Source organism: Vigna unguiculata, chromosome 7 (genome assembly GCF_037176805.1).
Source record: "Vigna unguiculata cultivar grain cowpea cultivar isolate G323 ecotype 2 chromosome 7, ASM3717680v1, whole genome shotgun sequence".
Taxonomy (NCBI): domain Eukaryota; kingdom Viridiplantae; phylum Streptophyta; class Magnoliopsida; order Fabales; family Fabaceae; genus Vigna; species Vigna unguiculata.
Genome location: NC_140798.1, coordinates 41,736,429 through 41,763,447, shown reverse-complemented (window position 1 = coordinate 41,763,447; position 27,019 = coordinate 41,736,429). Strand labels below are relative to the sequence as shown.

At 31.4% G+C, this 27,019-nt stretch overlaps 4 protein-coding genes across 5 annotated transcripts; 1 reads left to right on the top strand and 3 right to left on the bottom strand.

Moving 5' to 3' along the window:
• Positions 1-445: 445 nt before the first annotated feature.
• On the bottom strand, positions 446-2,204 carry LOC114192572 (polygalacturonase-like). Its single transcript, XM_028082333.2, has 4 exons — positions 2,041-2,204; positions 1,594-1,902; positions 974-1,492; positions 446-845 (listed from the first exon to the last, which is right to left on the bottom strand). The coding sequence occupies exons 1-4, from the start codon at positions 2,167-2,169 to the stop codon at positions 609-611; spliced, it is 1,194 nt and encodes a 397-aa protein (XP_027938134.1). The 5' UTR covers positions 2,170-2,204; the 3' UTR covers positions 446-608.
• Positions 2,205-7,880: 5,676 nt separating this feature from the next.
• MAKR6 (membrane-associated kinase regulator) lies at positions 7,881-9,238 on the bottom strand. The gene is made up of 2 exons (XM_028079402.2): positions 8,432-9,238; positions 7,881-8,323 (listed from the first exon to the last, which is right to left on the bottom strand). The coding sequence occupies exons 1-2, from the start codon at positions 9,087-9,089 to the stop codon at positions 8,310-8,312; spliced, it is 672 nt and encodes a 223-aa protein (XP_027935203.1). The 5' UTR covers positions 9,090-9,238; the 3' UTR covers positions 7,881-8,309.
• Positions 9,239-12,642: 3,404 nt separating this feature from the next.
• On the bottom strand, positions 12,643-18,013 carry LOC114192621 (uncharacterized). The gene is made up of 4 exons (XM_028082400.2): positions 17,688-18,013; positions 17,301-17,453; positions 13,981-14,046; positions 12,643-13,334 (listed from the first exon to the last, which is right to left on the bottom strand). Exons 1-4 carry the CDS (start codon positions 17,808-17,810, stop codon positions 12,666-12,668), a joined length of 1,011 nt encoding a protein of 336 aa, XP_027938201.1. The 5' UTR covers positions 17,811-18,013; the 3' UTR covers positions 12,643-12,665.
• Positions 18,014-22,701: 4,688 nt separating this feature from the next.
• LOC114191015 (Protein kinase superfamily protein) lies at positions 22,702-26,985 on the top strand. Of its 2 annotated transcripts, none has more exons than XM_028080145.2 (5): positions 22,702-23,019; positions 24,130-25,490; positions 25,560-25,740; positions 25,851-26,304; positions 26,417-26,985. In XM_028080145.2, exons 1-5 carry the CDS (start codon positions 22,760-22,762, stop codon positions 26,753-26,755), a joined length of 2,595 nt encoding a protein of 864 aa, XP_027935946.1. In that variant the 5' UTR covers positions 22,702-22,759; the 3' UTR covers positions 26,756-26,985. The 2 variants fall into 2 exon arrangements, with proteins under 2 accessions (XP_027935946.1, XP_027935947.1); XM_028080146.2 differs by having other exon boundaries at positions 22,882-23,019; positions 24,082-25,490; positions 26,417-26,967.
• The last annotated feature ends 34 nt before the right edge of the window (positions 26,986-27,019 follow it).

Sequence of the window (27,019 nt, the reverse complement as noted above, 5' to 3'; positions counted from 1 at the left end):
TGTGCTGGACTTCATGTCTCTTTGGGCTTTTCTTTAGGGCGAAGGCCCGTGTATTGTATTGCCCCTAAGGTTTTATTTCGAATACTGGCTATCTCTTACTCCTTTTGAGTTTTGTAGGCATTGTAGTGAGCTTTAGTATCTCCTTTTAAGTACCTTGGATAACGGTAAAGAGTGACTTTATACTCCGCAAATTGGCTCTTTATATTATGCAGTGTAAGATTTCATTTAATTATGTTATTATTTAAATGGGATGTTACATAAAGAGTTCTTTCAAATAAGCTTTCATAACATAAAAAATAAGATTATCATTAATTCTTATTTTAGTAACGTACATTAATCAAACATATTTAAAACCATTAGAAAAAATAAATACTACATCGAATTTACATCATTCCATATACTTTCCAACACCATGAAAAACTAATAGAATTTTTGTTAGATATATTACAATAAGGTAGTTGAACACTTTATCATTAAAAGAACTATATACATAATTATCATTCTACTTGAATTAATTTCAAGTATTTATTTAACATTGAATTACAATTACAATTACAACTCTTATTCTCCAAGAAAAATACACTTATAGATTATTAAACAAATTTGTATTACTGTTTTTTATTATTCGGAGCTGTGCAGGGAGGGACCTTTCCTGATATTTTTGGTTTCACATTACTGCATACAGCTATTGCCGGAGCTCCATTGAACTTGAGATCAACGTTAGATATCTCTACACCCTGACATGGTACACCACTGCTACAAGCAAGAATCAATCCTTCTTTAGTTGCTGAAGTCCCCTTAATATTCTTGATGATAACTTTGCTTATCCTTATTTTTGATGGATACTGCATCATCACAACAATAAGAAATGATATAAGCTAGTCTTTTAAGCCATCTTGTTGTACTATATGAAGTATTTTGCAACTTGAATAATAAGATCAACTAGTACATAAATATGTGAGAGACTGAATACCTTTTTGGTACATTGGTTCCATGGGCAATACTCTTGATCGATGATGATAGGGTTCTTAACATTATCCATGGTAATATCTTCAAATCTCATGTTAGTAACTGTTATTGTTCCTGGCGTACTAGGCCATGTCTTAATCCTCACTCCATTGTCAGTTCCTTTCAAAGTGCAACCCTTAATTGTAATACTGTCAACAGGCTCTTCTTCCTTATATTTTCCAAGGCTTCCAATAGCAATGCCATGGCCAGGTCCACATTTCACATTTTGGACAAGAACATTTCTACTACCGTCACCCAATGAAACACAATCATCTCCAGTGGCAATGTTTGTATTAAGAACATTCACACCATTTGATCTTCCAATATGGATGCCATCGGTGTTGGCGCTATTATGTGGAGCAGTTACTTTAAATCCATCAAAAGTTAAATTTTTGCATCCCAAAACGTTGACATGGAAGTGTTTGCTATCCTTGCTAGTAATGCTACGAACTATTGAATTGGTGACGAAGTTGAAAGCAAAATTCTAGTGACATTCGATAAAAGAATAAAGAAATGAATTAAATATAATTTTGATAAATTCACATGTTACATTTTATTTGAATTTAAGAAACAATAGTTATTTACCATGCCAAGCAGTTTGCAGTTAGCTTTTTTTGAACATTCATTTTGTTTCCAAGCATAGGAACCTTGGCCATCAAAGACTCCGTTACCAGTTATGCTTAAGCCGTTAACATAGTCAATCCTGAGAATTTCGTCACCGCCCATGTCTTCTGGCTTTACCGGTGCTTTGATTGTGCCATCAACATAAAGTTCAACAGGAGCCTTGCAAGGACCTTTCAAAAGTACATGTGTCATTTGAAATGTCCCTTTTGGAATCACAATTTTTGAAGCAGATGTAGATGCACATGCTTTAGTCCAAGCACTTTGTAAAGCCTTAAGAATAAGAAAATAACAAATCAATTAAAAGATTGTAATAATAACAAAAAATATCCTATAATTTGGGATGGAATATGTTTTTGTTTCCATCAAACAATCTCAGTTCCTTTTTGACACAATATCAAATGTTCATACCTTAGCAATATTCCCATTTGGTTTTCCCCCAAATTGCGATATTTGAAAATCCGCTGATTGAGTTAAATCAAAGCTAAATGCAAAAAAAGATAAAAATAATACTATCATAGAAAATTTTATGTTTTCCATTTATTTTTAATTATACTACACTTGAAATCGTGTTTAGCGAACTATTTCTCAAAGAAGGATGTTTCAAATCCATTTATATTAGAGCACCATGAATCCAAAACCACAAATGTTTTTAGTCATTACGAGACATACGTTATTATCTAAATCTGTCTTTTCCTTTTTTTAGATGTTTTCAATATTTTTATAGTATTCATTTATAAGTTATTAACTTTATATCACTCATAAACAACCTATTTTTATCTTCTCCCTACAAATTATCAATGTCAGAAGGAAAAGTTCAATTTGAAGAATATGTTTTCGTTTCAAAAGGCATGATGTTTTTAACCCATACTCTAAAGAAAAAGATTTCATTTCTAAATTGTTATAATTTAAGAAATTTGAATTGTTAATTGAAACAATTAATATGATAATTTTTTTATTAATTTAATTGTTTCTATTGTAATTAATTTAATTATATTCAAAAAATTTGTCCTTTTTGTTAATTCAAAAATTTTCATTTCTAACTATTTTATTCCTTCGGGAATATTACTTTTAAAATTTCTATAATCTTTCCAAATTTAAATAATTAATATGATAAAAATAATTTTATTAGTTTAATTATTCATTATTATAATAATCTAAATTATATTAAAAAAATTATCCTTCTTTGGGAGTAACATATAAATGTGTGTGTGTGCGTGTGTGTATATATATATATATATATACATGTTTTTCCAACAATTTAAGTTAGTATTTGATTTTCATGCTTAATGATTGATGTAGATGGTTTCCATGCTTGATTTGTGATTCTTAGGGTAATTGGAGATCTCTTTAAAATCTAGACTTCAAATTGAACACGTAATGGTTGTTTGTTTCTAGGAATAGAAGTTGGTTCATTAGTAATCTTAGACTATTGAAATTAATGCATGAGTTCACTTATTGAGGATTCAAGGATTGAAACTTCATGAGTGATCCTAGGCTCAAAGACTCTAAGAAGAATATTTCAATATTTTTGTGAGTTGATTTTAAAATGAATATGGAATTGACATAATTTAGAATGCATGAGAATGAAGTGTTTTGACAAATTGTAAATACATTATGTTAATTTCTCGTTGAACGCCAACTATTTGATAAAAATATTAAAAAAAAATTCCATTGTGTTTTTGTGAACTGTGCGGTCTAATTAAGTTATTAAATGTGAAAGTTGTCATGTGTTTCATAAATCTTTTGAGAGAGAATGATATTTATCACTTGCTACCCATGACCAGTGCACTTGTTGGTTTTTTTCATGTTTTCCACTAATATAATGATATGAAGTATGATTGATTTAAGATAGCAGTATCGTGGAATTAGGATGTTACAATTTCGAATTTAAAGATAACTCTTTCATCTTTTGAACTTTATGATAATGACATTAAATTATTTCTATTTTGGTAAATAAAAAACTTTTATACAATTGTGGTGGTAAAACTATATTTTTGAGAATGAATTAAAACATAAAAAATCTAAATAATATTCTACACAATAAAAATAAATAAAAGTATTAAAAATTGAAAATGATCAATTGTTTTCCCTATAAACGATTTGATACACTATAGAATGATATTGCACAAAGTAAAAGAATTGTATAGTTAATGGTATGATAAAATAGAAAGTACTTTGGAGATATGAGAAAACTTTTTAAATATCAAACTATAGTTGAATCATCGAAAATAATGAAAATTATTTATGTAAAACAAAAAGTTCTTACACTAGAAAAATAAGGATAATGGAAAACAAAAAAAATAAGTTTTTTTTATATTAACTAGTGGTCTTTATGTGGCACTAGGCTGATATGCAGATGTGAGGGGATGTAATGTTTCTCAACTCTACACTCTCATCCTTGATGCAAGTTCAAACTTGGGGTTAGACATGTCAAAGTGAGCCAACCCGGCTCATACGGGTTGGCTCACCACGAGCCGGGTTGAAAATGAGTGAACCCAATTCGACTCACTTTTTGGTGAGCCAGAAATTTTGTAACCCGGCTCAACCCACCACGGGTTGGTGGGTTAAGTGGGTTGGCTCACCAACCCACCTAAATTTTTTTTTTTTTAGTATTCAAATATTTAAATAAATTTTTAAGTAACCCATGAGATGACAATCATAGTAAAATCAAGAACCAATGTTTTGATCATGCTCACCATCAATATATGAAAAATTATTTCCAAGAAAGTATCCATTAGTCTAAGAAAGCATGGTTAATATTACAAATTTTTTGTTATACTATTCAACAAAATATAAATAAAAAAACGTTTTCATGCTAATTTAGAAAAAAATTGTTTGTAAAACGGTTACTTGAGTAATTTACTATAAAGATTATAGTTAAAGATTAAAGTATCAACATATATATAACTTGACAATCAAATTAATTAAACATTCAAACTATTCAAATATAATTAAGCAACATTCTAGCATTTAAAAATATGAAATTGTGAGCAAATATAATAGGAGTAGTAAATAATTATTAAAAAATTAAAAAAAAATTAAAAGAAAGTTAAAAAAAATTAAAAAAAAATTGTAAAAAAAATTTGGTGAGTTAAGTGGGCCAACCCACCTTCAACCCGGCTCGAACCCGTTTAACCCGTGGGTTAAGTGAGCCAGGTTGAATTCAACCCACTTTTGAAAAAGTTGAATTTTTCTCAACCCAACCCGGCTCGAATCCGTGGTGAGCCGGGTTGGCTCACGAGTTGAAACCCATTTTGACATCTCTACCTGGGGTTGTGGTCCTTATAGAATACAGAGAGTGAGAATTTATATTAAGTGTTTCTCGTCTAAGTTGCACTTCAGCCTTAACAGGATGACCTTTTAGAAATATTTTAATATAATTTAAAAAATAAAATAATTAAAATAAAAATTCTACTGTTACTCTTGTTTTTATAGACCTTTAATTTATGGATTAATGTTTTTAATGGCTAACGGCTATATTCTTATTACTATTTACTTTTTGTCTCTCTTTTCTACCTATAAATACCATCTAGGTGAATACAATACAAGACAACAACAGAAACAATAAACACTAGAGTTCTCTAAGAAGCGTTCTTCTTTTCTTCTCTATATTATCTTTAAGACAGTGGTGTTCATAAGGTACGGGAATCCTTCGCTGCACTCGATTGATCTGACGGGTTGTTGTATCTTGGAAGAGAAACACATTTGATTTGAAACACATATGATTGTGTATTTGTTTAGCCCTGTGCAGTAGGGACGTTTTCTATCTAAGGATAGCATTATGCGTGTCTCAACCCAGGATATTTCTACTCCTTTCCTTGTTTATCTTTTATTTATGGTTTAATTACTCGGATGATACCCACTTTGGTACATGTGTGTCAATCTGGTACCCCGCTTTTAAAAAAGTGTCAATTGAATCCTAACTTTTGAAAAAATGCTTCAATTAGGTTCCTTTCAGATGGATTTGACTAATACCGTTAATCAACGTGCCACGTGTCAGTCTGTGGTATTTTTTATTTATTTTTTATTTTTTTTAAATTTTTTGAAAATTTTTTAATTTAAAAAAAATTAAAAATGTCATGTGTCAGGTCCTTGTGTGTGACACGTGGCATTGTCAGTGCACGTGACATTGTCAGTGCCACGTGACATTGCAATGTCACGTGTCAGTGTCACTGTCAGATGTCATTATGTTGATTTCGATTTAGTCCCTATATATGTCTTTTTGTTTCAATTTGGTACCCACCTATGTATATCTAATTCAATTTTATCCCATTTTTTTTAATAAGTAAAATATTTTTGTATATTTTTACAAAATTAAGTACTAATATTTATATTATTTCTCTCAATTTTAGACCAAATTTATTATTTGTATAAAATGTTTTACTAATATTTTTTATTAAAAATGACTTTTTAACATATTAATTTATTAATTACTTTTTTATTAAGTACTCATGTTTTGTTAATTATTATTTTGTTAACCCAAAATAAAACAATATTGTCTCTTAATAATTTTAAACCAAAATTTCTATTTGTCTGAATGTTATACTAATTTTTTATTAAAAATGACTTAATAAAATGACTTTACCACTAAATTTTAATATAAATATCAAATACTTAATTTTTGTAAAATTTTTATACTTAACTACTTTTAATTTTATAAAAAATGGATTTTAATTATTAAAAAAAAATAGGTCAAGATTGAATCACATACACATAAGTAGGTACTAAATTGAAACAAAAAGACATATACGGGGACTAAATCGAAATCAACACAATGACATCTGATAATGACATTGACACGTGGCATTACAATGCCACGTGGCACTGACAATGCCACATGTCACACACAGAGACTTGACACGTGACGTTTTTTTTTATCTTTTTTCAAAAAATTTAAAAAAAAATTAAAAAAATTTTATAAAAATTAAAAAAATAAAAATAAAAAATAAAAAACCATAGACTATGGCACGTTGACTAACGATGTTAGTCAACTCCGTTTGAAAGTGACCTAATTGAAGTATTTTTTTAAAAGTTGGGATGCAATTGACACTTTTTTAAAAGCGGGTACCAGATTGACACACTTGGACCAAAGTGGGTACCATCCGAGTAATTAAACCTTTATTTATTATTATTATTATTATTATTATTATAATTGTTGGTCTCTGATTAATATTATTGTTTTATATATTGTCTTAGTATTATTATTGCTCTAATTGTTATTATTATATTATTTCATATTTTTATTATTATTAGTATTATTTGAGTAATTATTTTCTAACATGATCCAGTAAACCAAGTGTTTACACGATTGAACATAAATTTAAAGAGTCAAACATTTTCATGTAAAAAAATAATAAAAAAGAGTATAAAAATTACTATGTGAGATCTAAAATCTATTTGATTAACTAAAATTGATAATACAATATTTGAAGTGATGAGAGGATAATTAGTTAGGTACGTGGCTTGATTCGGTGGAAATTAATTTTTGTAGGGATCATTATAACATACCTTCTTTCAATGATTACATTTTCTTTCTGAAATAAGGATTTGTAAACATTTTGTGATGATTGAGGTCAACATAATATTTGACATATTTACCAAAGCTCTTCGCACATGAAAAGATTGCATGTAAGCACCTCAAAATTGATTTTCACATTTTAGTGTATGAAAATTTGGAAACTTGGGAGTCCCATTTCATACTAAGAATCAGCTTCATTTCAACGCAACAATTACTCAAAACTAGTCATCCATTAATATGTTTTAGTCATCATCTTGTAAAAATGAATAACTCTAGGACAATATAAAAACCTTTTGGGCTGGTAGAGTTGAAAATAAGCATGTAACTAAAACAATGTCGTACCCCAATTAGGCAATTATTGATGTTTCAGAACAAGATAGATAGGAATATTCCTGTCTGGATTTGACGCATTAGTTATAAAATAGTAATGACATCTTGTGTTTCTAGGAACTTCTTGAAAATTAAGATTACTAATCTTTATCTTAAAGGTTTTAGATTCCAACTGCTGTAATTCTGTAGCATCATGATAGCATTACAGAGATAATTGTGTTGCGATCATATAAAACTTAAGAGCCTTAATGTTGAGACAAAATTGCGACTATGATAATTCCTCTTCCAAAACGTATTCACAGAATGAAGTTTAGAGAATGATATATACAATTATTTCAGCAACTTTTGCATTACTGAAATTGGGAAGCAGAATCTTATCTGTTGTAAAAGGGTTCCTCAGTGAAGAAAGAAAAATTGAGCCGTGTCTTTATTATTTTCCACTGATTTGAGTGCAAAAAGCTTGACTAACAACATATAATAAATTTCCTTTGCCATTTAAGCAGATGAGAGAATAGTGACAGGATGAGTGGCTGATGATAATTTGGCTTCATGCATATTCAGTTCACATGTGACTGTTATTCTTTCTTATCCCTATTTTCTAAAATTTGATTTGAATCCACCGGCATGTAATATTAGTGAACCATCAGATGCCACCTACTGAAAATATGGTTAAAACTTCCACAACAAGTGTAAAAGCTTTTAGCTACAACAATAAAGTGTCATCTTTTTTTCTTCGTAGTATAAAACGTTTTACAGTGACAGTGACAGTGGATTAAGTTTAATCCCTTTTCTTTGATCTTCATCTTCTCCCTTCCCTTTTGCAGCTCCCTTAACTCATTCTCTCTGCCATAATCAAAGTATTAAAATGTAAGAGCTCCAAAATCCAGAGAATGCTATGATGGGAACAGCTATGTTCAATTGACATCTATAATATGTTGGACTTGCACTTACCGTTACCAATGGATCTTTTGCAATGAAGAACTGCCTCATATATTGAGCTTTCAGAATCACAAGAGTATCGCCAATCATCAGCAGAAAGGGCCACACTAATTCGCGGGGATGTGTCTGAATAGTATCTCCTATTCTTCACAGACACACCTCTTTTAGCAGCAGTTTCAGTGCTTGATTTGTGACCCCTCAGTCTTCTACACAGAGGCCTCAAGAAGTTGAGATACTTCTGAAAGACTCTCCTTGATAATGTTCTGCACCCTTTTAAGGAAAGGCATCTAGAAGGGCATGTAGGAGCCTGACTCTGTGGTGCATGTGAAGATGAAACCGGGCTTGTGTTGGAATCAGAGAACTCATATTCTTCCATTTGCAGTGATTCAACAAAAAGGGGCATGAGGTAGCCATTGGAAAAAAGTTCATCTGCATGGACAAGGGTAAGAGGGGACTGTGAAATTGGGAAGTCAAATTTGGAGTCCTGTGAGTTCTTAAAGAATCTCTTGGAGGGTGGTTTTCTTGGGTCCATCTCAATGAAAGAAGCTTCATCAGATGCATCAAGGGAAGTCCTAAGAGAGGCTTCAAGGCTTTCTAGTGATGGTGGCCTCAGGTTTACTAACCAACTGTATGAGAAGCTTTCAATAGAAAGAGGGTGAGAAGTTTCCATGGTTGTGGTATTGTGAAGGTATAGAAGGGATCTTGGAAAGAATTGACAATTTATGGAAAGGGGATACAAGGAGGTTTATTGCTACCAAAAGCACTCACTCCTCTTGTGCAGCATATATTTTAACTTATATGCATACACAAACACACACACACACCCTTAATATATCATCTCTGTCCAAGAATTAGTCATGTGCCTGTCTGGCAAGAGACAAGAGTTTTAATAATTGGAAATGAGAAAGGAAGAAAAAGAAACAGGAATATGAGCCCACCAATAGTCCCATAATGTCTTGTTTCATCAGTAGTTAGCCTCACCCTCTCTTTTTAATCATTTATTGCTTTAAAATTTCATAAAGGAGGACTTGGTTTGTTTCTAGACTTACATAAATATTCAAATGTTGTTACACTGGGAATTCAATCCAGTAAAAATATGCAGAAGCAGAACAGTACTTTTCCATGCTTTTGAACTTTCCCTTTACCCCTTCAGTAAATTGAAACTCAAAACTAAGTCCTAATTGAAGAACAATTAGATTAAATCCTCTGTTGTTACGATAAATCAATGTTTTAAAACAACATGTGCAATGCTGTTGATTGTACTAAGGTTTTTTACGTTTTTCTATTGTCTTCTTGTTCTGTGTAATAATATTATTTGGATGGACATGACCACTTTAGAAAGGTGATTTCATCAGTGTGATATTACTTTCCAACTGCTGCACGCCTGCAACACCAGGTTAAACTGGAAACTATAAAATATCTCATCGTACAATATTTATTATGTGCATGCAACCTAAATGACATAGATATGTTGTATATTTTATTGTACCATCATGGATTATTATATTCACGAGATACCCTAGGACAACATTATTGTTTCATGAAGAGAAAAAGCATTGTACCATAGTATTTTAGTGGTTTTGAAACTGTGCACAAGATTAGAGTCTTATTTGAGAAATTTAGAATAGAAAACACTGTACTAAATATATCTATCAAGAAATTGTTCTCTAAGCTAGTCTTGCCACTAGCCATTGCTGTGGTAAATTTTAGTTTTCTTCGATAATAACCAAAAGCTCTTTAAAAGGCGAGTGTCGGTAAACCTTTATGTGTAAAAGCAAAATTTTGATTCTAAATCGTATCTTACTTTTCTTTGGGAAAGATCGTGATAAGAAAAAGAGAGGACCAGGACAACTTATGAGAAATAGTTTATAAAAGTTGAAAAAGAATGCACGCACACATATACATAATAAATTTATGGTAATATTGTAAGAAAAATAATAAATAAAATGAGTAATGGAAAAGAAAGAGGAAAAACAATGTAATTCATTACTTTCAAAGGTGTGATAGTTGTTAGTACACGTATAGAGTTAAATGGAGTGTTTATAATGTAAAGGTCAGCAAATCAAAACGAAATTAAATCTCAAGAACAAATAATATTTTTTGGATCTCTAACTTATAATAAATGTTTGCAGAAAAATTTTAAAAAATTTTCATAACAAGTAAAAATATTTATTTAATTTAATTAACTCCTTAATTGGTTCATAACAAGTAATTTTTTTTTTAATTTTAACAATACAGTACTCCCATCAAATTTCCTCTATATGAAACCCTCAACTTCTTCCTTTTTGATTTAATAATTAAGTGTTTAGGATGAACTTGTAATATAGATTGATTTGAAAGACTAATAATAAAAAAAAACTGATGAAATTTGAGGAATTTTATAGAATGTGAGTGTAGTAGGGATTTGAAGAGAGAACAGTTGAGTTTTCTTTTATTAGGTGAATAATGATTATGATATTTTGGTTAGTGAGATTTAAATAAAAGAGTGTTTAAAATTATTTACATGATTCGATTATGGAGATTTGAAGAAGAAAAGTATGAGAATTTGATTAAAAATTTACAGAACTAAATCCAAGCAAAAATATTCCTTCTATAGATGTTAACCATTGACAATGGAGCAAAAGTACAATAAAGCTTAAATTAAAATGTGGTATAAAAATAACCTAAAACCAAATTGACGTGTACAGAGGGACTATCATGCACTCTCTTAAAGAAAGGCATATGCATATTACATACTGATAAATTACACGATAACATTCCCTATTGGCATATGCAGAATCATTGTTTGTTGTTGCCCTTGGACGAGTTCAACTCGAATTTGAATTCTTAAAGAGCAAAACTGATGAGGTTGTCGTGGGGTAAGGAAATTCTGGCTTTTTGATCCACTAGCAGCCTGAGTGGAGCTGCACACAAATCTTCTGAGGCTTAAATGTGTAAGAAAGTAACGTCGCTTTCATGAAAAAACGGGCAAACTGGTTCTGATAAGCAATTCTATGAGATGCTAAAAATGCAGACAAGGGTCCCATCAGCTGTCGGATAAAGTAAGCATCAGCAAAAGTTCTTGGGACAAAAGTTACTGAGCCAGGATAGTAAGTGACTTGAAACCAATTGGTCCCCTCCCCCATGTCCCCATTTAAGAGAATATGTATTTACTGGTAAATACAACACTCATTAATGCAGTCTAATTCTGAAAAGAATGTTGCACCATTCATGCAAGCAGGAAGGACCCAAAGAATTAAGTGGTTCTGATAAAAATTGACAGAATTTTTATCTACAAGAATATAGTTAGCTGAATTGCAGATAAATTTCACAAGGGAGCATCATGACAACCAGCTCAGCAGCAGGTAAAATGTGGCTATAGGCATTAGGCAAACCACATGCACTCATTCTATAACTATTTGTCATTAAGTGCCCTTCTGGGGCCACCTTGTAAGGATGTTAAGACTGGGAGAGGCAACCGATAAATTATTGGATTCTGTATAGCTTAATAAAGCAAACTCTGCATATTGGATTCTCTATAACTTAATAAAGCATACTCTGCTCTGCATTTCGTTTTCAGTCATCCTTCATTGTTCATCTTCCAGAGACTTCTGAAATATTTTATCTTGGAATTCCGTCTACAGATGAAATTCTGAAGTTCTTGCATTTCGTGAAAGACTGTCAACCATCTTAATGTGAAGCTTTACAAACAGTTGAAATTCTGAAGTTCTTGCATTTCGTGAAAGACTGTCAACCATCTTAATGTGAAGCTTTACAAACGGGATCGTGACAAACATTTATCAGCATTGACAATCATAAGAGAGGACTTTGAGCTTGAAAATGATACCATTAGTCTCCTGAGAAACTCATTTGCAACATCCTTTCTGACACTCCTTACTCTTAGTTGAATTTTTTGAAAATTACAAAATCAAGTAGAAACTCATTGAAAATAAGATGTTTTCTAGTAGATTTCAATCAATAGTGAAGAACACGTTCAAGAAAGTGTATTAGATAGTGTTTTGCTGACAGTTCTGCCGACAATAATCGTACTACCGATGTTAAGTGTTTAAATATTGACAAACACAACCCCACCCCGACCTACTCCTCCCCCTTCTGGTTTTAACTTTTAACCCTTTAACTCTCCGAGTTTAACAAAATCTTGATCAAAGCATAATAAGTGCACCTTAATTTGTCTGACAGGGAGTGGAAAATAGACAGATCCAGAAGCAAGAATGCCAAAAAAGTAAGATAGTCAAAAACTTATATTTTATTTCATGAGATCCAGAAATACAAAAGCATTCCACAAACTATGCAACAACATTGATGGTAAGAGGTTCCTAGACCGTACAAAGACAGTACCCATCACCATGCCAAGAAATACAAGTGGTAGTATCCTCTGAATGTTAAAATGTGCCAAGGCAAAACAGACTGAACTAACTAATATTGCACTCCATACAGGCATGTATTTGGTTAAAGATGGGAGAAGGAAACCACGGAAGACAATCTCCTCCCATATTGGAGCACAAACTGAGACTACCACAGCATAGAGCGCCATTGCCACAGGGTCTCGAGCAACAATGGATTGCTCTACACTTGAGACGGGAACTGGAGTATATTGAAGAACAGGTAACAAATTTAGGTTCATTTGTGATAGCTGATTGATAAGGGGGAACATAAGGCAGCCCAAACCAACATCAAACTGCCACTTCCCCTTCAGTTCAAATTTGAACCAATCAGATGAAAGAGGTTGAAACTTTGCAAGACAATGCCGAAGAATTGCTATCCCAACCACACCTTCAGCAACATCGGTCAAGAGGCTGTACAATGCTTGCCCTCTGTATGTAAGGGATTCCTTTCTAAACCCTGCTGTGTATGCTAAAAAGGGAACTATCCAAGATCCTACAAACCAAAATGAGGCAATCCAGAGGAGCATAACCTGCAGAATTCAACTTAGTTTGTCCTTCTAGATGTAATGATACTAAGAACATATTTTATATTTGGAACATGGAATAGAATCAGAAGTGTATTTTAATGACAACAAAAACTCCTCTAAAATCAAATGTTACGATTGCTATATATAACTATTTTACAATTTTGCACTTGAACAGAAAAATTTCAATATAAAAGAAGTAATAATTTTAGTTTTCCAAATTCAGATGGTCAATTTTATAATAATTTTTAAATATAAAGGAAATTTATTAATTTTGCAGCCCTTTTAATACGGAGAGTGGGTAAACCAATAAATATCATTTTTAACCACATTATTATTTGTCAATCAAGTAATACCTTTTATCATTTTTGCATTATTGACATTGGGGTAAAGTTGTCAAGCAATAACTTTATTGCCTTATTGACAGCCAAGAATCCCCATTCACTATAAAAGAATAGGAACCGGCATTCCTGGCAATGCAGAAGTAGGCCTGAATGGAATGGCCATTTCATGCCTTTTCATTTACTAAACATAAAAATAGAGCTTCCTCTGGTAAGAAGACATGAAATCCTTGATCTGAAGTACAAAAACATACTCAAAATATTGACAGCATTGATAATGGTATCAAAAAGTTAGAAACCATATACTTTACCTGAACAATAGTTTTTGCTGTCCAAGGAACTGTCCACGGTTTCACATCATGAATAACAGTTATGACCTGAAATGTTGAAAGCACAGTACAATTACAATCTTTGAGACTCCCTAAAGATGTTTTAATTCTCTATGACAGATTTATACGAACACAATATTATTGATTAATACAAAATGAACTAATAGAGCTACTACAATCAAGAAACCTTAGAGAATACCTAGAGACTAAGCTTCTACAGGAAGATAACCTCCCTAACTGCACTTCAACATAGTAATACTCACTTCCTTCCTGCCACTATGCAGTCCTGCTCCCTATGAACCTACTATTCACCAACGAATCCCTCTCTCCTCACACTTCATCATTACTAACTCCCATCCCATTCACCTATTGTCCTTCTTCGGGAAGTGTTTAACAACTTGTTTAAGGTCAGATGGCAAAGATTTAAAAGCAAATTGATGTTTAGACAGTTTGATAATGTTAGAAATTCTTTTGAGAGCGATGTCATCAGATTCATTTTAACCAAAAACATATGAAGACTTAATCTATACGACTCTAATTTATCTTGTCCTACACAGCATTTCCAAATCAATTGTTGTTAGATATAGTTCTCATTTTACTTCTTTTTATCTTTCCGTCTGTGTTGTATTGATTATATAACTAATTGCTTCAGTAAGTTATTACAAACTTTGTTAAACGTCTATCTACTCTTATATATAAAGGACTTCTGTAACAAAGAATAGACAATTACTCTTAGCATCGCTTCGATCTTTGCTCTCCAAAACTAATCTTCTCACGTTCTTGTTTGTACTAACTCATGAAATTAGGTAGAAGATCCATGCATATTTTATCATCAAACTGGTACAAAGGCATGCCAGCTGCATTCTGAGTTGTGCAATTCTTCTTTTGCCAATAAGACAGTTGATAATTTCCTTTGTGCATAAAGTCACTTGTTAATTCTCTTGCGCCCATTGGAGATCATGTCTCTTACAAAGATCTTGATTCCATTCCTGAGGGATAGCGAGTATGATTATGTTATCATCAAAGGCATGCTTCTTGCCCTCGATCTACCTTAATGGATATGGAAGTACTGAAAGAAAAAAAAAACAACGCTGATTTATCCTTTTACCTATCTGTCAACATTGATCAAACTTCATCATAATCATCCTCCAATGATCAACAGATGCAAATTGATAGTGTTACCCACAATATACTAATTTTTGTGGCGAACTGGTCGTTCCAGTGGTTGAAGTCATGATGGTCAAGCCTCAATTCAGTGCCAAGTATGTTTCAAGTTTTGTCCTGCAATGCTTTCATGATACAATTTATTCAATCCACAGTTTCAACCTCCTCAAGTCTCTCACACTTCAAGCATGCGCTGACCTCAAGGAAATTCACATTTCACTTCTCATTGGACGCAACCACCTCCTCATTCTTTGCAACATCCGTATCAACCTTCACAGTTTGCTACTTCCCCAACATGTTACCTGTCCCAAAGCGCCTCAAGCAATGTTAACCAATATGGATCAAGCCATTTCTTAGACATGGTTCCCTTGGTTTAGTGCTTCTTGTTACTGTGGCTCAAAATATTCAACAAACACCTCTTTCTGAAGGTATTGGTCAGATCTTCATGGAATGGATAAGTTTTACCCATTTCCTCATTCAGTTGTACTTTCCTTACATCATTACATAATCTAAAATCCATTTTATTCGTACCAAACTTTGACACGTTTCTTCCACTACAAAGAATCTTCTGTGTTAGTAAATTTGCTCAAGATAACAATGCTTACTTTGAGTATCATCCTAAATATTTCTATGTCAAATGTCAAGCATCCAATGAAAGTCTTCTACACAGACAAGTTCGACTTGATTGCTTCTATTAGTTTCCCAGCTTGTGTCTTGCCTCTTATATACATAAACCTTCTATTTTCCTACTCCAAGTTTAAAACTCTCACTATTTCTAATAATAATTTTGATTGTAATGCTCATACCTAGCATTTACATTTAGGAAACACCAATTTCAATGTACTTCGACTTGTTTTTCAATCTTGTATAATAACTTTCAATATTAAAACTAGTTTGTCATTTTGTTTAGCTCATTGTATGGGCAAAGCACATAGACTCCTTTCTCATCATTCTCTCACTACATATAATTCTCCCTTTGATTTAATTTTTAGTGATTTATGGAGACTTTCACTTGTGCCATTTACTAATAATTATTCTTACTAGATTTCCTTTATGTTGTGTTTGGATCAGGTAATTTAGAAAGGTAACAGAAAGGGAAAAAAAGGAAAAAAGAGTAAACCCCATTCTAGTTCTTCCACAACTTTGCAAAAAGTAGTCCATTATAGTCTTATTCTCCAATTTAATTTTTACAATTGTTTTTCACAAAAAAAAAAAAGAAGGATTAAGTGGCTGTCATCTCGTAAAATCTAGGTCAAAGTTGAGAATTTTGTTTAGTTAGGAATTGAAGTGACTAATACACAACGACCAGAGTGGAAATTCACTTGAACAAACAATCCAACCATTTCTCTTTGTGGACTTAAAAACTGAGGGTATGATAATCTTAATGTAAAGTTAAATAAAAGGTAAATAGAGAACAGGTTGAAGGATAAATAGCCAAAAAGGTCCACCAAAAAGACAATTATATAAGAATAGTATGAGTGTAAGAGAGAAAAATAGTTATAAATTATGATCTGCAACCACAGCTACAGCTACAAAAGTGTAGTTTTGGAGGTCTCTGAAATAACAATTGAAACCACATCGACCTCATTAGTCTGATTTTTTTCTAATTATGTGATATTGAATTGTTTAAGAAAATACAGAGACTAACTCCATATAATGAAGATGGATCTCTAGAATTCTACGGGAGGAAAAGATAGTGCATGCCATGCAAGAGAACTGAACCTTCCTCAAACCCACAGAAATTCCTGCCTCCCTCACTTCCCCCTCTTCCCTTACACAGTCTTTAACTTTATGAGTTAGTTTTCCTCACCTTTTGACACGTAGGGAAGTTTTTTTACAGCCTAAACAAGCCACTTTTCTCTTCTCACTCACTTCTAACATGGTCTAACACAGGAATTCCTAACATAATAACAAAGGAATCAGAACTACAATTTAAAACCATGATTCTAAAACAAAATAGTATTTAAGAGGGTTTATCTTTCTTTAATCAGTGACAGCCTTCACAGTATATTTGGACATTTCCATCCATTGAATGTAAATTAAACCCATGGGCTTGTGCACTTTAAAACAAGATGAACACAAGCATTAACCAAGAATAGAAACTTCAAAATTCAAAACAGAACAGATGAAGTAAATACCGAATGAATAGCAGCAAACCAATCTTTTTTCAGGTCATCGGACTGGTCATCTTCGTGCTTCACCAAATCTTCTGCCAATTCATCGTCTTTGAGCTCAGAACCATTAATTTCTGATGAAGTGTTTTCATGTTTAAAACACAAAAATCTCCATTTCTATAATGGACAAATGATTCAGATCAATAATAAAGAACAGAAAACTAAACTAGCTTCATACACCAACTGCGTATTTTATGCACCAATCCAATCATTTAATGAAATTCCTCGACAATTAATTAATTGATTAAAAAAATCAATACCCAATTGACCCATTAGATTAAATATCAATAAAAATAATATTTTTAAGTAAAAAAAAAAAAAAAAAAAACTTCGTTGAAAAACAAAACTTACTTTTGTGGGAAAGGTGATAGATGATTGGGATGGAATAGAAGAGGAAGGTAGATAGAAAGACGAAACCCTAGAGTTGTGGTGAAGGGGGAGAGAGAAGGGAAGGGAAGAAATGGTGGTGGACATTGATGGCAGTGCAACAACAGAGATTGATGAAGCGAGTTGATTGTTCACTGTGCATCATATACACAAAAATATCGCCATTGGATTGGAGCTTCCACCCCACCAATGAAACCAACACAGACTGTTGTTCTAATAATATCATGCGTCAATCGCCTAAACCATGAATTAAACTTCGGCCTATTTCAAATTTTCATACTCTTAAATTTAGTTAGTGGTAATAATAAATTAAAATTGATAATTATCACATAATCAGGGATAGAAACTTGGGTTGCATATGACAGCATTTTGCTTCAGTTGTGTAAATAATATCCACATTTTATTAGGACGTGGCTGTAGGTTGATGTTTCATATTTTGTCCGTTTACCATTTTTGTTACCTTTCTCTCTTTAGTGACATTTGTTCACATTTTTTTTGTTACATTTCTTCTTTTGAGTATTTTTTTGCATTTTATTGATATATATATATATATATATATATATATATATATATATATATATATATTTTGGTGAAAAGGAGAAGGAAGAAATCATAATGTATTAGGAATATAACTATGGCATCGAATCAAAATAAAAAGGTTAAATATTCGTCTTTCTTCCATCTTTCATCCATTTTTATTTTTGTTTTAAATATAAAAAATAAATGATATATTGTGTTATTTTTTTTTCACGTGTTACATAATATTTAAAATACATTTGAGTTAAAATTATTAAATGATAAACAATTCAAACACTATTAATTTAAAATATCTTCTGACACATAACAAAATTATAAATAATTAATTAAAAGAATAATATTCATTTATTTTTAAACTAAAATTTAAAATAGAGATAAATTTCAGTTTTGTGTTAAATTTTAAAAATTAAAATATATTTAACACAAATAAAAATTAAAATTATTTACAAGAAAAAAAAAACATTATAAACATGAAATTTTAAAAATTTTAAAAGTTATGAGATTTTTTATATAAACATCTCATACCATTAAAAAATTAGTTCTGTTTAAAAAAAATTACAATACAATGCAGGAATAAATATTTAATTAAAAACACGTTAAATTGTACTTAAACTGATACCTAAATAAAAATGAGTATGCACTTCAACTATCATTCCTATGATATTGAAGTAAAATTCCATTTGGAGTAATTCAACACTTAATTATAAATTTTGGATAAATTATTAACAAATAAAAATTATATTATAAAAATCACGTAAATTTTTGATTTATGCACAAAATAAATAATTATTTTTATATAAATAAATATTTTTATATAAATAAAAATTACAATAATTTAGATTCCCGGATGGTTTCGATATCTCACAATCTACTTCTGTAAGTTTTATTAGGTAAGAACTTTGACTTTTTTTTAACTAGTTTTCATAGTTTTCATTTCTTAATGTTTCGGTAATTTTGTTGTGTCTCCAGCGTCGTTGACTGCCATTTTAAATTTTCATCTACTTTTATATTTTGTTTTTACGCTAAGTAAATTTCTACATTTTTAATTTATATTAGCATTTTTATAGATTTATTTGTAAAGAACCATTTTTTTTTTACTTATGTCTTCAAACTTTGAAATTTGTAGTAAATCTTTTTTTAGTCTCTACAACAATAAAAATAAAATAGTTTCTCAAATTTAATGTTGTTTAGCTACTAAAAGCATAATCTATTTTTCTTCTACTCTCTTTATATATATATATATATATATATATATATATATATATATATATATATATATATATATATATATATATTATTGTATACAGTGATATGATCAGATAATAAGGAGATATGTATTTAAGAAGTTCTGCACCATCGTTTACATAAACTAAATGTAAACAAAAAAGTAATGCATACTCGACTACAAACAAATATGGAAAAGAAATCTATGATAAGATTGTAGGCTTAATTATCTTAATCTGTATTAATTTAAAAAAAACATTTGAAAGTTTATAATATTTATAATAAGCATACAAAAAATTCTCATATATTTTTTTCTTAATTATATTTTAAAATTAGAAAGAATGAAAAGAAAAAACAAATCATGTAAAATATATATATATATATATATATATATATATATATATCCCCTATTTTTTAATGCAATCATAATTATATTTTTTTTTTAAATATAGAAGCACAAATTATCTTTTTTCCACTATAAATCATAAATAAATCATTAATGTATTTAATTGGATATTTTCTATCAAGTATAAATTACATTATAATCTTACAATTTATAATAAATATAAATATAAATATAAGGGACCCATCTAACTTGGTATGGTTTATTTTAAAACATAAATATTTAGTCTGTTGCATAAAAATATTGTCTAAAATGTTAAAAAGAAACAGATATATCAATATTTGACCATATATGAGTGCGATGAGTTTGGTAAAAAGGAAAGAACTTGGAGTGTGTTGGGTAGTGTTTATACAAAAACAAGTTGAGAAAGGTTGAAAGAATATTTGATCTTTAATTTTCATTTTCATTCATTGTTGATTGATGACTTAATTAATGCATTAGGATACTTGGGCTATCAAAAACTACATTTAACTCGTATATTATATTATTGACTGGTTGTTTTATGTAATATTTTATTTATACTAGTTTCAAACTAAATTTAGACTCATATTTTACTCTTAATATTCTGATTTTACTTTAAAAATTTGTTAAATTTTACTTTTCTTTTCATGTTTAGTTTTATTTAACATGACATTTTGTTGTAATATATTAATGTGATCATATATTACTTATCAGTTATGTTTTCGTTTGGAGTGAAGATGAAGTACTAAAAAAAAGGAAAACAAATATTTCTTAAATAGAAAGAGAATAAAAAGTGAAAAATAATCAACATAAAAATTATAGATTTGATTGATATAAAAAATAATAAAATAAAATTATTAAGTAGTAATAGAGTAATTTATTAAAATAGTTTTTATTAAATTTAATAGAAATGAATATGAATTAAAATTAAAACTACGTCCTATTTGTAATTTTTTAAAGTTTTGCTTTTAACTTCTTTAAAACAGAATTAATTAATAAAATAAAAAATAGAATGCCTAAAAGTGTTAGAGAGAGTAAAAATGAAAAACAAAAAATAAAAACATGATTCATGAGTTGATGCAATGATACAAAAAAAAAAAAATGTGTGGTGCTGGTGTTTTCTTGTTCAAATTAGTAAATTAGGTGTGTGTCTCTCACTTTATGAGAATGAAAAAAATAAACGAAACAAAAGCATATTCAAACCAGTAGTTATGAGTTGAAAATGGATAAATGCAGTTTGTTTTAAAATTTGTTTATCCAAATTTGGAGCTAAAGCTTTGTGGACGGTGGAATCTCTTAAATTCGAGTATGACAGAAAACACGTTATCTCAGGAATAACTAACCATAATTTTGGAACTCATCATTCATCTATTTATGAATATAATTATTGCATGGCCAAAAAGTCGTGAATTTTCTATTCAACCATAACATAATATTTTATTTATTGGCTAAATAGATTTTTTCTTATATTAAACATTATTTTAATGTAATCATAATATTGTGATATAAGTTTGATCTCAATTTTATTTACAATAAATGAGTAAATTTTATTCTTTCTATTAAATTCATATAAACGTTTTATCGTTAAAAGATCCGAATTAAGAATATAAGGATACAAGCATTTAACGTGTATTCTCTTATAAATTCTCTAAGTTTTGTTTGGATTGACAAATTTAATGTAGATAAGATTTGGGATGCGTAAATTGTACATGTAGTAATTTAAGAAGGTGATTTGCAAATAAGGAAAGAATGGTGGATTGTAAAATTTAAAATTTTTAATGAATTTGTATGTTATCTTTTCGTTATGCTTTTAAAATATACTAATGCATATTTATTCTGATGTTTTGTAATATATTAAAATTTTCAATACATAAAATTAATATTTTAAAAACCAGTAATTTAATTTTTATTTTTATATTTAAGTTTATAATTTATTTTATTTTCATAGTTTTTTACTTAATTAAATTTTAATATTTTTAAATAAAATAAATTTGATTATTTTATTAAATTAAAGTTAACACTCTTTAAAAATTATTATTATTCAAATTTAAACGCTAAAATGAAATTACTGATTAAATCAATACTTAAAAAGAACACCATAAAAAATATCACAACAAAATGTAGACTCGTTATATTTGTCCCACTCAAACCACCGCAATGACTCCTTTGCCCTCTCATCATCATGCATCGGGTAGTGTGTTGTATTGTGATTGAATTTGAAGGTCAGAAAAAAGAAGAAGTCAACATTAGTAATAATTGAAGACATTATTGTTGAATGGTTAATATTTGTATATAAATTAATTTTTGCATATACTTGTGATTGAACAAGTAACATTGAAAAATTATTTTTTACATGTAAATTACGGTATACTAAGTTTTACATGTAAGAACAATTATTTCAAATAAGCATAATGAATGAAAAATTGAATGAGGAAGTTAGGTAGTGAAAAGTCAGCATCGATGAGCACATAAAATGTCAAGATGCCCCTATTTTTGAAAGTGAGAAACGTGAACACACGTACATACATTCACAATCATCATCAGCATCTAACTTACTTTGCTACAAACTAATATTTTCAACAATTACGTGTCCATGTTTTATAGCCTTTGCTCTTTCGGCCATGCACACATCTGAATCCCCATTTGAAACCCGCAAAGCACTGTGTCCATGCCACCATACACACACATTTCTAATCATATCTTATTTACCGACCACACATTACCCAACATTTTCAAACGTTGTAGTTCAACCACCACTTTCCACGTGTTCAATTTCTATGTCTTTCTTCTCCAAATACAACACTACACTCCCCCGCTACTCATCCCCTTATATAACACCATGCCGTAACATTTCCCAAGCTTTGTTCTTTCACTCCAAAACCACTCTACCATGCTACTGTGACAACTTTCCATGGCCAATGCTCCTTCCTCTTCCTTTTCATGTTACTGCATAATTCTTGCTTTGGGCCTCTTTTCTTTTAGTACCTGCATTTCGGCCCACGTTGCCTTGGGCTCCAGGTTATTGTCTAGCAAGGCCCAAACTTGGGTTTCGGAAAACGGCACATTTGCTTTGGGGTTTACTCCGGCAGATAGCGATAATCGATTGTTTGTGCTTGGCGTTTGGTTTGCACAGCTTCCAGGAGATCCAACTGTAGTTTGGTCACCCAATAGGTACCATTTTTTCATCTTCCTCTTTATAAATCAACTTATTCTATACAGTTAAAGTTTCTGAATATAGCAAAAATATATGCATGAGAAAGAAAGTATTTGATAAAATGAAATTCATTGAGTGTGTAAATTAAGTTTTTTTTTTTTTTTTGCAATTTAATTTACTGAGAACCTTGACTATGTTAAAAATTGATAGTGATCATACGTGAGGGCCAAAATGAAGAACGAGTAAATGAAAGAAATAGAAGAGCCTTAAGCCAAATATAATGAAAAAACCAAACTGCACCTATATGTCAAGGGAGCACAGGAAAAAAATATAATATATTTGAAAAACTATAGATGCAAGGAGAATCAAACAGTCATATACTCGTAGTTATATATTATTTCTTCGATCTTTTATATAAGCAAATGTGCTTTTTGTTTCAATTATATAATATATGAACTCACGTTTAGATGGTAGGTATTTTTAAAATAAAAACTAAATGTATGACTTTATTACTTAAAATTAACTACTTTAACCCTCTAAATGAATTAGTTTTTTATTTTGTTTATTTGTATAAGAATATCTCTCAATAAATAGCCAAAAGTTATTTTATTTTCATTATGTAAAAGTCATTAATATTTAGTTATTTGCTGAAAAATAATATAAAGGTTAAATTTATTTTGCATACTCTTGTAGTTTTTCTACATTTTTATATATAGTTCTTAGTTTATAGATTTTTAACATTATCTTTTTAATAAGTTTTTACAGATCAATCTTTTAAATAGGTAATATTTCCATTCGTCTTGAAATAATGGAAAGCATTAATTTATTAAAGGGTTTAAACATATCATTAGCAGTAAGAAGTCTAATTAAAAATTGTATAAATATACAATCTTACTAAAACCTTTTAAACACTAGAGGTTAAAAAATTGGGAAATCAATTTAATTAATCAAATGGTTGGGGCTAGTTTTCACACAAAAGTGATTAGATGGTTAGTTCTGGTTTTTGACTTAGACAAAAAAAGGAAGTCATGAATCATATCTCCGTCTAGTCTTTAGTGTTTTTACAAAAGCTTGTGCAGGTTATGAATGCCAACATGTTTCATTTTCTTTGATCTCAATCCAAATAGAGACACTCCTGTATCCCAAGATGCGACATTGGAGCTTGACACCACTGGTAACCTCGTTCTCGTGGATGGAGACATCACAGTGTGGACCTCAAACACCTCAGGTGCTGGCGTACAAGCAGCAGTCATGGCAGAATCCGGCAACTTCATCCTCCAGAACGCCACCAACCACCCTGTGTGGCAGAGTTTTTCTCAACCTTCCGACACTCTCCTCCCCAACCAGCTTCTAACAGTGTCTTCAGAACTAACTTCATCAAAGTCTTCTTCTCATGGTGGCTACTATTCTCTCAAAATGCTTCAACAGCGTACTTCATTAAGCCTTGCTCTCACTTACAATCTCCTCGAGACTTACCAGGCCTCAGATGAATCATACACCAACTATTCCTATTGGAAAGGCCCTGATATCTCCAATGTGACTGGGGAGGTTATAGCAGTTTTGGACCATGCTGGGAGCTTTGGGATTGTGTATGGAGACTCATCTGATGGTGCGGTGTATGTGTACAAGAATGATGGTGACGATGCAGGCTTGCCTTCTGCAGTTCATCAATCAACAGCATCGACTGTTCTCAGGAGATTGACACTGGAAAAGAATGGCAATCTGCGGTTGTATCGATGGGACGAAGTGAATGGCTCAAGGCAGTGGGTGCCACAGTGGGCTGCAGTTTCAAATCCATGTGACATTGCTGGAGTTTGTGGCAATGGGGTTTGCAATTTGGATAGAAGCAAGACAAAAGCCACTTGCACTTGCTTGCCAGGAACTTCTAAAGTTGGAAGGGATGGCCTGTGCTATGAGAATTCATCTCTTGTGGGAAAATGCAATGGCAGGCATGAAAACCAGACATCCCAGTTTAGGATTTCGACGGTGCAGCAAACCAACTATTATTTCTCTGACATTTCAGTTATAGCTAACTACAGTGATATTTCTAATGTGTCAAAATGTGGGGATGCTTGCTTGTCGGAATGTGATTGCGTGGCTTCTGTTTATGGGCTAAGTGAGGAGAGAGCGTATTGTTGGGTGTTGAGGAGCTTAAGTTATGGTGGTTTTGAGGATACAGGCTCAACTTTGTTTGTGAAGGTAAGAGCAAATGGGTCGTGGACTCCAGAAGGCCAAGAAGGAGGGTCTAGTAATAGCTCTTCTGATGGAATGGGAAGTGCAAAGGAGAAGGCTGTGATTATTCCCACTGTTGTGAGCATGGTAGTTCTCATTGTTTTGCTGAGTTTATTACTGTATTACAGTGTTCACAGGAAAAGAACTTTGAAAAGGGAGATGGAAAGTTCCTTGATCTTATCAGGTGCTCCAATGAATTTCACATATCGTGATTTGCAGATTAGGACATGCAACTTTTCACAGCTGCTAGGAACAGGTACGTGTGCATATCATTGCAAGAGTTTCGATTTTGTGTGAAGTTATACTAAAGGTACATGTTTTGCAGGTGGATTTGGGAGTGTATATAAAGGAAGCCTGGGTGATGGTACTCTGGTGGCAGTGAAGAAACTTGACAGGGTTTTGCCTCATGGAGAGAAGGAATTCATAACTGAAGTAAACACTATTGGCTCAATGCATCATATGAATTTGGTTCGCCTATGCGGCTATTGCTCTGAGGGATCACATAGGTATGCACTCTTTCTTCACAATAATAACTATCTTAAAATTTATCCTAACGATGATACATGTTTACTAAACTAAAATTGTTTATTGGCCTTGAAAAATATTTGTTTGACAGGCTTCTGGTTTATGAGTTCATGAAGAATGGGTCCTTGGATAAGTGGATCTTCCCTTCGTATCAGGGGCGAGATAGACTGTTAGATTGGACAACTCGTTTCAATATAGCCATAGCTACTGCACAAGGGATTGCATACTTTCATGAGCAATGCAGGGATCGGATAATACACTGTGACATAAAACCAGAGAATATATTGGTGGACGAAAACTTTTGTCCTAAAGTGTCTGATTTTGGACTGGCGAAATTGATGGGAAGGGAGCACTCTCATGTGGTGACAATGGTGAGAGGCACTAGAGGTTATTTGGCACCAGAATGGGTTGGTAATCGTCCTATAACTGTCAAAGCTGATGTTTACAGCTATGGGATGCTTCTTTTAGAGATCATTGGTGGTAGGAGAAATCTTGACATGTCCTTTGGCCCCGAGGATTTCTTCTATCCTGGTTGGGCTTACAAGGTATATTTTTCAGATTGCACTAATCATTATTAGTATTATGATAATTGTGTATTAAATTTGTTATCTAAGTGTTTGATAAATATAGTGATAGTATAATGTTGGGTTACTGTAGGAGATGACAAATGGGGCAACAATTAAAGTGGCAGATAGAAGATTAAATGGGGCAGTTGATGAAGAAGAGCTAACGAGAGCTCTGAAAGTTGCATTTTGGTGCATCCAAGATGAGGTATCCATGCGACCAACAATGGGGGAAGTGGTGAAACTGCTGGAAGATTCGGTGGACATTAATATGCCACCGATGCCACAAACAGTGCTAGAGTTAATTGAGGAAGGCTTAGACCATGTATACAAAGCTATGAAAAGAGAGAATAATCACTCAAGCTCATTCACTCTTACCAGCCATCTCACGTCTCGTGCCACATGTAGCAATTCCACAATGTCACCTAGATAATCTTCAAAATGTAACACAAAAAATTTGGTCTTTCGTGTAATCTGAGTATACGGGAAAGTCATGGAAGGTTTTGGGAGAAGTCCCACATAAGAAGGAAATAGATTCTTACTCCTACCCATTTCTCAACAACTGTTCTTTCCTTCTACTCCTTTGTAGTAAAGACTGATTGTATCGATAATCTTTGTAGTTATACTCTTTGCAATTTTGGAGTATTTGTCCTTTTGAGGTTATATTCATAATATCCATAATTTTGAATTTTTTACT